At 47.8% G+C, this 17,914-nt stretch overlaps 1 protein-coding gene across 4 annotated transcripts in view; it reads left to right on the forward strand.

Annotated features, from left to right (window-relative positions):
- The window catches only part of LOC105692295, a 50,843-nt gene that overhangs the window by 3,561 nt on the left and 29,368 nt on the right, over positions 1–17,914 (forward strand). For 2 of the 4 annotated variants that reach the window (XM_048650498.1, XM_020856039.2), the window contains exons 2-4: positions 865–1,077; positions 7,311–7,466; positions 12,446–15,812. In XM_048650498.1, the coding sequence (XP_048506455.1) occupies positions 870–1,077; positions 7,311–7,466; positions 12,446–15,812 (3,731 nt within the window). In that variant the 5' untranslated portion in view covers positions 865–869. Of the gene's footprint in view, positions 1–864; positions 1,078–6,353; positions 6,499–7,310; positions 7,467–12,445; positions 15,813–17,914 lie in introns of those variants that run through there. The other 2 variants (XM_048650499.1, XM_048650500.1) reach the window with 2 other exon arrangements.

Here is a 17,914-nt window from a genome sequence, read left to right on the forward strand (position 1 = left end):
ACGATCCGGATCGGGCGAGATGATAACGAGTTGTACGCGAATCAGCGGTTTTTTATCTGGTGAACGCGATCGCTCCGATATGCGTATACGCACTATCTGCAATTATGGTATAGATTGATCGTATTTTCTTTTTCATTTCGATTGGTTTCTCAGGTTTAATCGACGATTGCGAAATACGCAATAAAAATGTATTTCGATTCCGTAACACGCGTTGATTCAATGATCCCTATCTACCGGATATTCTCCGGTCGCAAAATATACAAGATTCGAGCTAACTGTACTTTGCTTTACGCTGGCGTAGTATATATATACGTATACCTAAATAACCATATACATATACCTATACCGTACCGTACCTACCTACCTACCTACACGGAATTGTTACGGTAAACCTGAGCACGCTCAACGTTCCGCTGCTACATCTCCAAAGATTATCGATTAATTGATCCAACTTTACTGTACAAGCCGCTAATTTTTTTTCCTATCGAATCAAATATCATGCGAATACAACAAACGAGGAGGACTCTCCAGCCGAGGCAATATAATTCCCGCGCACGTTCTCGTATTTTTTTTTTTTCTATTTTTTTTTTCGAATAAAAAATAATAACGGAGAGTAACAGAATTACGAAAGAGAAATGCACAGGGAAGACCGCGTTAGCGTTTCCTCAATTTTTTTTATTCATCGCCAAACGATCGGAGAAGAGACGAGAAACGGCGAAACCGCAGAGTTGACAAAAATTTCGCGAATGCGAACGCGACCCACAGTTCATCCCGTTTCAGAATCCCTCCTGCAGTGCAGTAATCCTCCCGGTATACATATAAAATTTCAAGGAAAAACGAAACATGTGCACGTGTGATACGCAGGAGAGATGAACGAAGCAACGAGTAAATCGGGGGCCCTGCAGGAAACGACGTCGGGCTCACCCTCAGCTTCGGATACGGGGATGGAACTAGGACTGAATTCGTGGTTTCCGGCCTACGGTTTCCACGCTCCTCAGCTCCAGCTGCAGATACACGCGGCCACCCATTACCAGCCCAACTTTCAACCCACGCACGAAGATACGTCACGCTCCAACGGTTCGTGTCGCCCTTCATCTATTTTAGACGACCGATTTATTCCCTCTTCGTTTCTCCTCCCTAAGCACGCCTCTACGGGGCCGTAAGGGCGCGCATCGTCCGCGCCTTTTGAATTTTCACTCTTGACTTTTTCTTCGTTTTTCGCAAACACGACGCACTCCAGACCTTACGGATAACGCGGGATACCTCGACTCCGACATACTTCGCACGAGGCTCGTTGTATACACCGGAGAACAAAGTCGGGATATCTTCTTTTTTTTTTTTCGTCTCACCTTATTAATTTTACCCACCTCCGATACGGCGTCCCGCGTAAGCGATGAGCGTCGCGATTAAGGTCGCCGAGTGGGCCATCGTTCGTTGAATTTTTGACGGATCTTTTTGGATGTCCGATAATCGACACCCGGGTCGAAGCGATACGGTTGTTCGTTTGGGCGGTTTTTCTTTTCACTTCCCCCTTCGCCGCGTGTACAGCCGCGTGTAAATATGCGCCGAAGGATTTCCGCGCTAATGGATTTCGTATGTGTACCACGTGGGGCTGTACCGGACGCGTCCGGAGCAACGAAAATTTGAATATATTCTCTTTGTTTTTCATTATACTCCGCGTCAGATCCCGTGGCGAAACGGCACTGCGTCGAAAAGCCCATAGGCGATCGTGCGCCGATTTTTATTCATCTTCTCTTCGTTATCCCGATTCCGCTGAATTTTATCACGCCGTGCGAATTGCGATACGTTGCGCGGTACCTGTATACTTTCAAAAAACGAGTCGGTCACTCGATCCCGATGGCTCCTGCGAAATAATATACATATATAATCCGACGATGAGAACGCGTCGGAGCTTTCTGCTCTGAATCGTCCCGATCATTATCTCTTTCTCTATACATTTCTCTTTCTTCCCTCGGCTCGTATTATACCGATCTCCCACCTCGGTAAATAAGTATAGATTTTCTTTTTTCTCCATTTGCATATAAAATTTCCGACTCTAGCGCCGAATCTAGGCTACTTTCTCTCCAACGCTGAAAATTTACCCCGCTCTGCATGCCTCCGTTGTTACTCGGACTCATTGTCAGGGATAAACTCAATCCGCCGGTGTGTACAGCTGGTCAAGCGTAATAATAGTAACGTAGCTTTATACATATATTGTATGTAGTTACCCGTCAATGTACGGGGATGAAGTTTTACGTCATTCCCAAAGGTCCCCCACCTCAGAACGGACGCTCGCCTTCCCCGCGGTCGTAACATCTGGAATATTTCATTACGCTACGGTATCGACATCAATCGGTCAACCGGTATTAGCCGCATTGAGTAATTATTGAAAAATCAAAAGAGGGCTAACGTCACGCTCTCTTCACCGGGTCAAAACGGAGCGAGATGAAAAAAAAATAACACACGGCTCCCCGAGGTTTCTTTCGAACGGACACATACGAATGCCGAGATGTACAATACGAATGCCAGCGCGTCTTTATTAAATATACATACGTACGTATACCGTGTATACGTTCGTACTTACATCGCAACGGGACCTTCGTTGGGTCACGGGATCGCGGCGCCTCGTTCTCGCGTAATTCGCGGAGCAGAGCGGCGAGCAGCGAGCAGCGAGCAACCAGCTGCGAAGACAACGCTTTTAGATAACCGCGTGTATTGTGAACGCAAATATATAGGTCGACCTGTTGCGTCGCCCGATCCGCTATCGTCTCTAATAAAGTGGAGTGTGAATCGAGCCGTAACGGTACCGTCGAATAAAGTAAACAGCTGTTTCGTTCGAAATATCGGAACGATTTGTAAAATTCGATTCGAGTACGGAGCGCGCGCGTTCTCGTCGACGGTCGCGCGGGGAAAAACACCCCCGCCCGTACTCGCGTACAGGTGAACGGGAAATCAGGCGAATGGAATTCAATCGGGCGGTTTTATTTTTATTATCCGGCCCCCGTGTATACGGAGGTCCGCGGCTCTTATAGTTTATCGGCTTTCGATCGGGGGTTCCGTTCTATTCGTGGAATTAAAATTCGATCGTCCGCGGACCCGAGCCCGCGAGCTTACGAAACCGATACGATAACGATCCATCGATGGACGGAAAGAGGGAGGTCCGGCTCCGAAGCGACGCGTTACGTACGCGTTACGTACTTCGACTCCTTGGAATTATACGTATACCTGCGCGATTCGTCGAACTGTCAAAATTAACCTGGCGCCGTTTCACGCACGTGGATCACGGGAGGCAGATACGAGGAGAACGATGTGAATAGACGAAACTGCAGGTTTCGCGAATCGGGAAAAAATCGATTTTTACGTACGTAGTTTCTTATTTTTCTTCTCGCGTTATTTTTCCCCTCGACGAACGACAAAAAGCATACCGCGTTCGACTCGATAGTAATTAAGAAGAATAGACCAGATCAGCTGTTGCAGCTGAGACGTTGTTCGCGGCGTTACCGACTCGTGGGTGCGGATGACAAAGAGCGATATACACGTACCTACCGTATGCAGCGGATAGAAAATTGTAATTTTACACCAATTAAATAGCGTCCACAAGGAAATGAAACGTACAGCCAACGATACGTACGTGCGCAATTGTCTCGTCGCCGCTCTACCCGCTCTTATGTCATCTCTCTAAGTTCAACAATATAATATAACAAGCAGAAGGAGAAAAAATATTCATTGAGATTCTCGGCAATGGCATGTGTACGATACGCTACGCCATCGGTATAGATGATGTTCAGGAGTTGAATCATACTTATGGTAAATCATGAGCCTCGATATACGGGCGTGGGTTTAAAATAAATAAAGTCCACCGGTACGGACAGGTAGTGTAATAAATTTTCGCAAAAAAAAATGCAACACCTACATCCACCCGTTTGAAGAGTATTATTTTTCATCTTCATCCTTCGATCCACTACGATTATAAATGCGGAAAAAAAAATTGATAAAAAAACAAAAAACATTTTCTCAACGAAAGAATTTATTTTCTCCTATACGTACATAACTATATTTACGACGTACAGTATAATACCTTTGTAACTCGATACGCGATTTGGTCAAGATTGGGCTACGCGCGGTTTACAGAGTGGAGATCATATTTTATCTGGTTTGTGACATCGTTTTTTTTTACCCCTAAGTTGTCGAAAAGTAAAAAACTGATTAAACAAAAACAGCGGAAATACGAAGATCGTTTTGAATTCGGTGCACAATTGCGGCTGGTATAAAAATCAAGAAGCAAAGAAAGAAAGAAATAAAAAAAAAAAAAGGTATACAATTCTCTCTCATTTGAATTGAGTATCGCGCGTGCCAATTTATCGTATATCTTGCTATCTGTACACACAACGGAGCACCGGTGTATCCAAGCCTTATTTAAATTAACTTATATTGAATGAAATCAAACGACGTATTCTGTATTTGTTTTAGGATAGCGCGCACGTGGTATGTATAGTATACGGCACGTGACGCCATGTGATTCGCTCTCAATCGGAAGGTGATCCACGCCGTTCCTCCTAATTGATAAATCTATGAGAGAGTGTCGCCGATAAGACGTTCGCGGTATAATATAACGGTGGTTCGTAAACGCTATTAGAATATGAGACAATATTTACACCGCGTTTATTATATCCCATGCCGGAAGAAAAGCTATCGCATTACCGAAGGGAATGTTATAATTAGGCGGCGTATATAATCCGAGCGAGCATCGCCAGCCTCGCTCGTGGTTTTCTTGCTCCTTGTCCGCACAGACGCGCGCCCAAAGTTTGCACTTTTGGAAGAACGTCATAAATTTTACGTTCGTACGTTGGATAAATGTGGAACGCCCGTCGACGCGAGTTTCCACCACTGTAACGTACGGTACGGGGTCTCGATTTCCTGCAACACGCCTTTCACTTTTTCTATCAACTACCTGCCGTGTGGCGCCCGATAATCGAACGCGTTCGACTCGCGATTCCCATTGTCTCATGCGAACCCCCCGCGTTGGAGAGCTTACCGAATGCGGAAAGCACAACGAAAATATGTATACGTGCATATAGACGCGGTGGAATCGGCTTTGAAAAAATTCTTCATAAGCGGGGTGCGGAGGTGAACCGTGAACCATGAACTCTGAATCTAGAGTGTAACTCAAGCACACGCGTATGTACGTACGTAATGTACACGTACACGTGTATCGTCGTCGTCGTCCACGAACACGAGATGAGGGAAGCAGCCGGGCGTCAAACCCGTGGAATGCGCCATGCGGGTACCCCTTTTTTCTCCTTTTATTTTTTTCTTTTCTTTTTTCTTTTTTCTTTTTCCTTTTTTCTTTTTCTCACCCCTTCTTTCTCTCGCACACGTCCGTCTATTCCTCTCCGTCTCTTACACGTACAGCCGCAATTGTAACCCAACCAACCGAGCGTTATATGTACTACGACCGCGCACCGTTTCGCCGCTATTCTGTTCTCTTCTATTTTATCTTTTACTATTTCTTTCTTTTTCGTCCGTTCTTTCTTTCTTTCACTTCTCTCTCACCGTCGTATTACACGATACACGAGCCAGCGGTGTGTGGAAACGCGGTTGTAGGACGTACCTATGTACGTACGTACGTGTAACATGCCTGATGTGATACCGCCCGTGTAAAATTCCTGGTAAAACGAGAGGCGTGCACGATCGTAGAGAAAACGTTTCTTTCACAACGCTCCAAAACTGCACCGTTGCAGGGTGTCGCTGCTTCACGCTCTCGGTAATTCCTCGAAACTCATCGATGGATTTACCAAAAACAATATTTAACTCCGCGCCCGTATCTACGCGAACGCGACATCGTGCAATGTACACATATACGTGAATGTTAATCGTTCCTTTTTTCCTCTTAATTTATTCGATCCCCCGCGTTCACGTTCGTCGTCGTAGAAAATCCGACGTCTCGTTGTACGCGCGTTACGTCGTACGTACGTACGACTCGTGTGCGTACATAATGTGTACGGGCATTCGATGAGCCGTACCCATTTCCGATTCCGCAGGTAATAATTCCGTAGCCGCATAAATCTCTCGCGGGCTTCGGCGTGACGGATGCCTCGCATACCGTTGCCGAGTTTCTTGGAGATAATCGCGCCGCGCTCCGCACCGCGTCTCTATTGCGCATTTGACGACGATAATATCCGGTGGTACCTGCCGCCGCTGCCGCTGCTGCTGCTGCTGCACATCGCGGAGTCTCGACGGAGTCGGCCATCGCATATTGAGAGTTGCGATTGCGGCGGATCGAAGTCGGGGCGAAGAAGGAAGGAGGATATCAGGGAAAATTGAAAAGATGGAATAACGATGTAAAGCCACACGATGAAAGCGTGATAATGTGGGAGATTGAAATTGTATCAGTTTTTTTTCATCCGCAAAACCGCACGGCTTCAGTGGCTGATAAGAACGATCATTCGTTGAAATTAAAACAAACAATTGACGGATGTAACCAATTCCGCGTTGTACGTATGTACGTACGTACGCAGACTGAAAGATAGTCTGCGGTTACACCGATACTTATTTAGATATGACATTAGGGTCGGTTTAACGATGTTTAATTGGATCAATTAACTCGATTTTGTCGCAGAGTACAAATATAAATTTATATCATGTGTACACGTATACCTACCCTATTCGCCCGTACGAATTGTTCAAACTCGGGTCGAATTTCAACCATATTGCGAAATGTGAAAAAGCCCAAATTTGTAGATAGAAAAAACAATTTTATTCAAAATTAATCTGTTCTGAGGATTCGTAGAATATCAACACGCCCACGTATGTACAAACGGTAATTTCGACGATCGCTTGAGGGAAAAAAAAAGAAATTTTTCGCTCCTAAAATTTATGAAATTCGGAGCCTCCGGAGCGCAACTATCTCGCGATTTATTATCCCGCTGCGAAAGAGGAATTAAATTTTCTCCCTCACAATTTCCCATACGATGCGGATCTGGATCGTTTTGCAAAAATTTCTGCTGCGAACAGCGTTGGAATAATGTATACAACGATTGCTAATTTATCTTTGTAAATTACCTCAAATTAACACATTTGTTACGCGCCGCGCGCGTCGAACGGTGCGTAACTCGTACCGGTTAAAGAAAAGAAAAGAAAAAAAGAAAAAAAAGAACAAAAGAAATTTCTAGCTCACCAAAATTATAATTATAATTTTGTACGATTCAAATTTTAGGCGAACGATAAAAAAAAAACCGGAAATCCGATCCGACGTTACGACATCGTTCGGAAACAGTTCAGGTAAAACGATCGACCGTTTCTCATTTCAGATACCTTGCTGGTGCAACAGGTTGAATTTTTGGAGACGATCTTGGAAGAAACGTCCGATGATCTACAGAGCGACTCCGACCGGAGCGGCACGGCCTACTGGCTCGGATCCGATTCGGAAACCGAAAGTGTCATCCATGTACGAGCTCGTCACACGGGTGAGAATATCTAGTTCAAGTACACCGAAGAAATCACTGTTACATCGTGCGATAACTTGGATATCTCGAGGTTGAAGGACACAAATTTCTCAATCAAGACCCGACTCGTCGATCGATTCAAGTTTCGGCTCGCGATCAGCTCCGTACGCAAGTTGCATAGACGAGGGTATATATTTCGCCGTTATTTTTTTTATTTTTTTTTACCCACAAAAAAGCGAGAGAGAGAGAGAGCCGGGTTTGTTATCGATCACTTGGCAGGGAAATATCCGGCCGAAGATTGAGGACCTCGTAAGAAAAATGACCGAGTCGCGAAGGGATCACCCCTGAAAATCATCCGTTTTCCTTTCTTCGTTACGAAGGCACAATCACCTCGAGCGATCCGGGAAAACGTCTCTAATTTTCGTCTCGCGTTTTTTCGACGGGACGACAAATAAACTGGTTCAAATTAGGCCAGTTGCACTTTTTGTCGCTTCAAAATTTCTAGGGAAATTCGTTAAGAATATCTTCCTCTTAGCTTCCTTTTTTTTTTTTTTGTTCTTCTCATTTTCCTTGCAACGCAATAGAAACAGATGCGACGCCGCGTACCTACGGTCGAGTCGCAGCGATAGGAGTGAGGCGGGAAAAAAATGATTCATATTTATGGGAAAATTATGCCCGCAACTCGTTGTGCGATCTCGTGCCGATTAGGTGGTAGAAAATGTTATTCCTGGCGCACAGTTTTGCAAATCCGTGCATCGGTCGTCCGTATTGCCGTTGCATAAAAGTTACACTTCCCGTTATAACGTGGTACACCTGAGTTACTTACGTATCGCGACCCAACGCTGGCCCGAGGGCATTACGCGTAGTAATAATGAAAAATTTCCGAGCCGTAACCACGCGTGCCAAAGGTTTGCATCGTTCGAATCTAATTGCCTCGTTGAAACAACGAATTCGAAGCTGGTTTTTGGTTCCAAGGCTGAAATTGAAGCGAATCTTGATGTAAAACGAGCAGAAGGCGATACCGCGATTAGGATTCTTCAGAAAATCATGATTTCTGGTGTAATAGAATAAATTATGCACCATAGGTGCAGCGCTCCGGTGCATCGCCGCTTCGAAATGGGGTGAGACGGCAGAGTCTTGGTCGGTTCGTCGGGCTCCGTTCGTCGTCGCCTGAATCACGCCATTCGAGGAAGAGGTTATCTTCTGTTTAGCATTGATAAATAATCGTTACGCCGCTATCTGCATAACAAGTTATATTTATCGAATCGCGTTATACAAGCGCGACTGATATGCGAGGGAAAACCGCCGAACGAGATTAAATAGGAGCTCCGTGATTCGGGTCTAAATTTTTTCGTCTATCTATTTCTCTGTTTTTCTTTTCGAAAGATTCGCGAATATCCTACGGATGGTCGTTTACGAAATCGGTCGATCTTCGCGTAACGCTTAGAAGTAGACTCGTTTGATTTTTTCCCTCAAAATTACCGCTTCCTCGGTAATTTTTTTTTTTTTTCATTTTTTCATTTTGAAGCAAAATCGACTGCGTCGGCGACGTTCGGTTGCGTAGCTCCGAAGTTTACATCGGATAAGATTACTCGAGTGCTCGAAAAGTTTGCCGCCCGCCTCCGGCAAATACTCGAGCAGAACAACTTGGAACTACTGCGATCCGAGTATACGAATATATATTCGGACATTAGCATCGCTACGGTTTCCGCGTTCTCCTCAACTAAAATCCACGTTCGCACTGTTTTTTCGCTCCCGGTAGAGCCGCGTTGCGCTTTTTTCGCTCTTTGTTCCCTCGGCATCTGGTGCATTTTTCCTCCGTACACCGTATACCGTAACTTTTAAGGCTTGATCTCGAGCCAAGTTTTTGTTTAACGTTAAATTATTCTCGTCGATTCTCGGCCTTCGTCCGACTCCGCGCTCAGCGTGAGGTTTTGATCAAGCGAGTCTGGGTCAGAATTGCATCCTAATGGTCTTGATTAATCCGGCCGTCCGACGAATTCGGATTCGATTAATTTACCTCCCAGATCGATAGCGTCTCGATTTTTTTCGAAACCGGTTCGTTTCAGACTCCCGCGCGATCCACATCTCCGCTCACGGAATTTTCATCCTGGAAAAAATTGATAAAAAATTTTCACACCCTCGCAACACACGTCCGCTCGCTCGAAATTTAAAATTACCGTGTAGACTACGGAGTCCGCGACGCGTGAGCGCGAGTCGAGTTGCATGACAATAGGCGCATCGCGTGTCGAGCCAACTGCACGGCACGCCGCCAATTGAAACGCAACGCATGCGGCGATACAGCGACAGCTGTAACCAGCCTCCTATCTAATTGCCGCTTGTTCGACCTTCGTAATTACGCCTCCTTTTCATCTATACGGAGACGCAATACCTGTGTGTCGTTTCATCGGCAGACCGTGCCTCTTACGCACTAACGCATTCCGATCTTCGCGTTGTAAACTGACAATAAGGAGAAATATTTCGATGCCGGAAATTTATATCGCTCGCTAAAATCGCGAGTAACTGCTCGAATTTCCCGTCGACTCATTGTCGGAGCGAAAGGAAATGCGAAAAATTTTTTACGTCGAATTTAAACCGAGCAAATCTTTACACGAGGTACGTCGAGGCTGAAAATTGAACGTTCGGCGATTCGAGGGGGGGATTCAAGTTTGTCCTAATTATCAGCGATAACGAGAGATGAACTTTGCCACACGCCGTCGTGATTCACCGGTCCGACTCGCTTTTGAAACCTTAATCGAGTTTGGGCGGTGCGAGACGAGATACCCGTGGGTAGTTTACGGTGGAAGGATAGCTGGTCGGAGGAACCCGATAAGACGACGACCTCAGCTCCGGAATGTTAATAAGAGATGTTTACGTCGCCCACGTTACGGACAGGCGGATTATTACGGTGACACGTAGTCCGGTAGGGAGGTATCTATACCGCGAGAGCGTTGAAAGCCGTGTAATAATACAGACGTAAGTATAGGCGCGCTCGCGCGGTGAATTTAATGCGCGAAAAAGACAGTAACTAGGGGTATAGGTGTACGTACATACGCCGTACACGCCATATGGCCATACGCTGGGCCGTAAACAATAATCCGACGTTTTAACACTTTCTTCGAACGCCGTTAGAGCTAGAGCTCTGCCTTGAAAAGTGAGAATTATTGTCGCAGGTGATGGACACCGACGACGCGCTAAGCGATTCATCGAATCGAGTTAAATATAGCCGCGTTGAGATCGTTAACGTTAGTTAGCCCACCCTGTTTAATTTGCCTGTCTATTTTATTATCTTATCTTATATTTAAAATCGACGATTTTCTCGCTACTGTGTAATCGGTCGGTCGATCGGGAATCTCTCGCCTCATCGTGTGTACCGCGTCTAATTTTTTTCACTCCACTTTTTTATGGGTCAAAGTAGCGGGATGGGAAAAGATACGTACGAAAGCCGAACGTACGGTTACAACTTTGAGTGGTTGAGCACGCTTCGTTTTTTGAAGATGTTCAAGTGGCGTTGAGAGCTTGCTCGATTTTCTCTCATTCTCTTGCCTCTTTTTTGTTTTCTCTCTTTTTTTTTTTCACCCCGGACTCCTCGGTAATCGTACAGATTTTATTCACACCCAGACTCATCGTTGTCTTTCTGTACGTATCGTTTACTTTTCTCAGGTCTTGTCTTTTCATTTTTTGCCTTCGCTTATTTTACTTTTTTTTTTACATGGCGTCGTTCTTGTAATTGGAAACGTCGAGTTGCGACCTACAAAAAATTATACATTCTTATTCAGTCCTTTTTTTTATATACCGACATAATTTTCGAAAGGTTTATAAAAATTGAATTCCTTCGACTAATCGGGGTATAAATTCACGCGGAATTCAAAGTTGTCGCACGTTGGCGAAATAATGTCTATTTCACGGGCTATTATTCCCACTTCGCGTCCATTACCTGATCATCACGGCCGACGCGCTCTTCCGCAAATTGCATCAGGTGAACGGAAATGACAGGCGATTCGGCTAAATCACGTCTTCCTGCTTACCTGCACGGAGTACACCGTTTATCCAGCTAATTTTCAACCGGTGAAGAGCGGTCTCGAGTGCCGAGGCACCCGCTCCCGGAAGTTCGGTTATAACTTGACCGGAAGTATCGCTTATGGAACCACGTTAGCCGGACGAACGTTCGGCCCGACGACGCGTCGAGTCGAGGCGTCGTTGACCGTTCACGTGTGTCTTATCGTTGGCCGCACGCCCCTCTTGAAATTTTTATTAAATTTCATCGCGAATCGGGTGTAACGCGGGTAAAAGCGGGGACGAATGAAAACGAAATCCACTCGACGTTCGCCGTTCTTGTTCCGCGGTATTGCAACTTCGGATATATCGACGAATGTAATTGTGTTCGGCTCAGATGCCGCGCCCGTTTCTCCAAACGTTATGCAATTGCGTAGGCAAAGCGGCACACGCATTCCTCGTTCATTGAAGAATTTATGTTACATACTCGTACGCGAGGAACTTGTCGCACAGAACACGATATTCGAATTCTGAGAATAACTTTTTCTTTTCCTTTCTTTCGAGTTTCGGTATCGGTATTGGCGGAGAGGGTCACCGGACTCCGGGGCGTTCGACTTTTACGTGTATCTTTATGCGCGTGAAACAAACTTTCGGTTTCGATTTTAGTTCTATTAATAACTCACCGCGTCGCGCGATATTACGGCCTACGCTTGACGAAAACACGGCGAGGGCTTCGGGGTCACATTCGATCGGCTCTCGATGGAAGATATTTCGAAAATTGAAACGCGGTCCCGACCGCTGAGAGAAAGAAGGAAATGGAAAAAAAATGGTCGCGATTCCGAGTTTTCGCACGATTCGGAATTCTCAGCTTCCGAAGGGTCACCCCGATGTCAAAAGTGCACGCGGTAGCTAATAATAACCGCGCGCCCGCGCCCGCGCTCGCTCGCGGCGCGTAGTAAACAAATATTTAACACCGGGAATTCCCCGTTTGTCGTTTGCTTCAGAAGAAAAATTGGACGGCAGTGGAAGCGACTGTAATTCGGTGGTGCCGAAGAAACGCCGTAGGAAAAACTGCAACGAGGACGACGAGGACGCGGTGATGATGTACGGGGACGACGAGGAGGAGGAAGAAGAGGAAGAGGAAGAGGAGGAGGAGAGGGACGAAGATTACTCGTCCTCGTCCAGGTCGAGTTCTTTGCTACAATTCGAAACTCTGGAACGGAACTGCGCCACCACCTGCAGGGACTCGCCTTCCAGCTACAGTTTCGACTCGCTGGACTTCGCGAGTCGCCGGTGCAACGCGAATTTCGGTAACACGTCACCCGACAGTCTCGAGGGTCGGAGCGTGGACAGCGAAAACGTGCAGATCGCGACGAACGGCGTCGGTTCCGCTCTGGGTAGGGAACGGCTGGCCAACGGGGTGCCGAAAATCAGACCTTATCGCAGTTTCGAAAGTCTAGACACCTGCCAGAAGCTAGACGAACCTGGACACCCGAACGGCGTGTTCGGCGCGTTGTACGCCACGGGAAAAACGCGGAATCATTCGACGTACGACGACGACGAGGAGGACGAGGAGGACGAGGAGGGATACGACGAATACGACGATGTTGACGTACGAGTATCTCGTGGACGACGCTTAGCCGCCGCACGTGACAGAGACTTTTGGCACCGAGGATCCGACGAAGACGACGAGGATCCGTCCGAGTTCGAGAGCTTCGGGGACAGAGCGGGCTTCGGTGCGGATGCCCCTTTGGGCTACTCCACGTCGCTGGACCGTCGCAATATCATCGATCTGCGGGAGATCGGCATCGAGACAAAGCGTGACGCTATGTTCGACTTGAGATCCGGCCAAGCCGTGGCCTCAGCCGCCGCTCTGATGCAGAGCCGGATAAATATAGCGGGTGCCATGGGCCGCGGCGGCGGCGGCGGCGGAGGCGGAGGCGGAGGCGGCGGTAGTTCAGCCGGCCAACAAGGGTGGAGCGAACAGGCTTTTAATTTTAGATTCACGGATAAATCTCAGAGCGTACCCAGTCTGGCCACCGACGTCTCCACGCACGGTGGATCGTCGCGTCGTTGCAGTATATCGCCGTCGCAATTGCACTTCGAAGCGCAGGACTTTGAGAACTTCGTTCAGGTGTCGAGTGTCCCGGTCGGGCTTCATCTCTGCGGGCTGGCGACCCACGATGCGCATCGGGCGTCGTCCGAGCACACCGATCACGAAATGGCGGACCTCCCCGGGGCCGACGACGCTCCGCCGGAGCAACGGGGCGAGGAGCCCGAGCAGCAGCCGCGGCCGATCACATCGACGGTGAGGACGCAGGACAGGACGGAGACGAACGTCCTCCTGGTTCCCGTACCGATGACGGAGGACCGCGACGTCGACGGTATCGTCGACGAGGCGATAAGGCAGTTCAAACGGGAGGTCGAACTGGCCCAGGAGGACGCGGGGCCCTCGTCGGACGCGGGGAGTTTCAAACAACGCGCCAGGCGGGTGAAAAATAACGCGAGCTACGAACTTGCGCAACAATCCGAGGTGGACGACGAGCAGCTGGCGCGAAGGATGCCGCCTCGCGACGATCTGGAAGACGGAGCGCCGCGACCTACGCCCAGACGTAGGATTCGCAACAACGCCAGTTACGAGCTGGCGCAACAGTTCGATTACGTAAGGGCGATCGCCGGGCAACGGCAATTCCAGCGTATGGACGCGTGCGACGAACTGGAGGAGCCCGCCGCCTCGATCTCCGGGTCGCCGACCGGTCGGGGGTTGAAGGTCGCGGAGCTCGTGGAGGAGATGAGCAAGGGGTACGCAACCACCGGGTCCGCGATGAATCTCGCATCCGTCAACGGTTTCGCACCGCCGCGCGACGCCCGCGTTTACTCGAAATCGAGCGAGAACGTGTCGGAGCGGAGCAGACTCGCCGTACGCGACGATCGCGTCCAAGGTCGCGGCAGGACGGAGCAAAAGAAGCGGGCGAAAGCGTTCGCCGGGGACGACGCGGAACCGGATTCGGTACTTGGTCGGATAAAAAAAAACTCGGATTCATTTTCAACGCTTGGAGAAAGTGCTAGCGCACCGACCCCCGCTAACGACGGATCATTAGACGCAACTTATTTACAAAGTAAACCCACCGACGAGCCCCTAGCCGATCATCATCATCATCATCATCATCATCATCATCATCCTCTACGTAACGTAAACAATAACAATAACAATCACCGCAGTCACGACGACGAGAACAACGAAAACCGTGGCGGTCGTCGCGGCGACGGCGATCGTCGGCAAGACGAACCGGAAACGGAGAATAAAACGGACGAGGACATGGAATTCGCGGACGACGACTCCGCGGAGGAGGTCGAAGTTGTGGAGATCGGTGGAAAAAATTCCCGTCTCAAAGCGAACGCCAACGTGATCGAGTATCTGAACGGCGGTAACAACGCGGTAGGTATGACCGTCAGCAGCACGCCGAATCTTCACAAGATGTCGTTCATCGGTGAATTTTATCCGGAGCGAACTAGCGGCGGCGGTCTGCACGGTCGGAGTTCGCGCGACGTGCGCGACTCAGGAACCGACACCGACCCCTTCGTGGACGACGTGGACGAGGGCATCGGTAGCGTCAAGGACTACGACCGGCTGTTCCACGGCTCGGTGAGATCGGAGTCGGCGATCGGCGCCCGATCGCACCGCGACGTCGACGGTCACCCGGAAGCGGGGCGCCCGGACGACGTCGCCGCTACGTGCGACCGCGTCAACAACGAGAGGCGATCGAGGGCGGGCAGTTCCACCACTAGCGGAAACACCAGCCTCGGCGAGGGCAGCACGGCCAGTGAATGGCCGCAGAGACCGGAGGCCGACGATGTTTACCCCCCACTCGATCCGCGGGCCGAGCCGCTCCAGCGGATCGCCAGTCTCAAACGGAGTGGGACCGTCGAGGCGGCGAAACAAACCGGAGCGACAGACGCGAGCGGCGCGTCCCGCGACATGTCGTCGAAATTTACGTCGTCATCCCCCGTAACCGCCGCCGGTCACCACGCGGACGACACCGTCAAAATGAACGCGGAGAAAAAGCGGGGACTCGGCGGATTCCTCCAGAGGTTCTCCCGGCTACGGTTCAGTGGACGTTCGAAAGTGCCTAGGTCCGAGTTGTCGAGTAAAAACAGTGACGCGAGACCGAACAACGTTAAAGTGATCAACAAATCAGTGCAGGATAACAAACGAGCGAACAAGGAACCGGACTACGTCATCATACCGCTTCACGCGCCCGCCGACGAAACGCGCGACGAACGTCGCCCGCTCGTCGAGACGACGCCGCGGCAACGTCAGGAGGAAACGGGAAAGTCGACCGATGTACAGAGGAGCGGTTCTAATCTGAGGTGAATATTCGAGTCGATTGTATTCGTTGCCACCGACCACGATTTCTGTGACGCGGTGTACAAAACAACCCGCATTTCTGTGTCTGCTGTATAGCGTATATCTCTTTGTTTTTCATTACCGTATCTCTGCGTACCTATGTATACTATTTAGGTCGGATAATATTTGTGTACCAACTTGTAGTCTCAGCTGCTTCGACTCTCCTTCCATCGAACGATGGATTAACGATATCGTTTCCAATTTAAACATACGCTATAACCGATGTTGTAACGTAGAAACCTATGCCGCAGGTATACGGAACTTCGATTCCTAAGCTTTGGAAAGTTTCGGCCGATATATCCGCGGATTTTTTGACAGCTTAGCAAACGATCGCGTACACGTGCGGATGTTTACGTTTACACTCTGATATACTATACATATACGTAACGTATTATCTTTTGCCGAGGCGCACGATCGACGTCGATCCGTATATACGTTTGCATCTTCGTCGATCAGTCGAACTTTTTTACGAAATTCATTTTTGCGATAAGTCCGTTTTTTTTTGGTAATCGGTGACAATACAAGTTGAAATCCGATCGAATCAGCTGTTGCGTAATCGCGATCGTTGTGTGTCACGTGGGGGACACATTCGGGCGATTTGAATCAGCTGCATGCAGGTCGCCTCATTCTCACAGAAAAGGAAACATCGATACGCGCTGGCGTATAGGTGTGGGTTAGGTATAACGTAAAACTTGGTTTAACAAACTTTCCAAGTTTTCGAATAGGTGGGTACAACCGATGCTAAGGTCTGTTCGCTGCACCCGCACCGTGCAGCGCGACGCGAAATTATATAGGCGTATGAAATATGCATCATCTCGCGTCTCGCGAACGTGTGTGTGTGTGTGTGTGTGTGCTGTGGAGACTGGTTGCGATCTATGTGGAGTAGTCTAGTGAAATTACTCGGAAAGGCTGAATAAAAATTTATGACATGCGATATGGTATAAGTATGCGAAACCCATATTACGGTATATCATACGTATACACTCCTCCGTAAACGTCCGTACGATCTAAAGAAATAAATAAATAAATAAATAAATTACTCGTATATACCGCGGGAATGTAATTCTTACCATTTTATATCGTATATACAAATACGTATATTATATACACACGATAAAACGGTTTACTTTGAAAACATATTTCATCAGTATTTTAATTATACTTTTTTATAACTAGTTCACATATGGCTAAACTATTCGATATTCGGATCGCGATTGCATTATGGATACGCAATAAGTTATAAACTGTACATTATTTGGGGTTCTGGTATAGGACAGTCACGTGTCAACTGCGTGCATTATGGTATACGGTATACGTAGAAATAGTTGGGTGTCTATGGAATGGAAGTGAAATAGAGAAAAACAAAACAAAAAAAAAAAAAAAAAAACGAAAAAAAACCCAGAAACTAGAGAAGATATATAGAAAGACAGAGAAATAGGGAGAGAGAGAAAAAAAACGAGCGTGCGCGACAAGTTCATTGGATCAAACGAATCAAGTGGCTTTTAAGTCATCAACCGCAAACACTTGGCTCATCGTGTACATCGCGGTCTCCGACCTCATTCCGGACGTTACCTAACAATACAGTAGGGCGCGTATCTCATGCGTTCAATTTTCTTCCAGCATCGGTATACGTCGTGTACGTACGCGTCGTAGCATATATAAATACTGAGAAGTCATCGAGTTAGAAATCATTGGGGATATACAACAGCTATAATCGCCAGAACCGAGTTTATTATCGCGTCTCGCTAAATGATTCTCGATGCTAACTCGCTCTATTGTAATATTATTCCATTTAATTAATAGACTAAGTTAATCCGCGCCGCTGCGATCGGTCTCCGGAGATTCATTTCATTTTTAACGATCGTCGGATTAGTTCGCACCACACGCGATTCCGATCTACGTCGTTTAGGAGGGATGAAATTTTACAGATTCTTTCAATTCTTCATACTATACCGAAGCGAACTTGGCACACCGATATGTACAAAAGAAAAAAAAAAGAAAAAATGAAAATGTTTGCCACACATCAATATTTCATTTGATTTTTGAAAAAGAAAAAAGAAAAAAA

Source organism: Athalia rosae, chromosome 2 (assembly GCF_917208135.1).
Source record: "Athalia rosae chromosome 2, iyAthRosa1.1, whole genome shotgun sequence".
Classification (NCBI taxonomy): Eukaryota; Metazoa; Arthropoda; class Insecta; order Hymenoptera; family Athaliidae; genus Athalia; species Athalia rosae.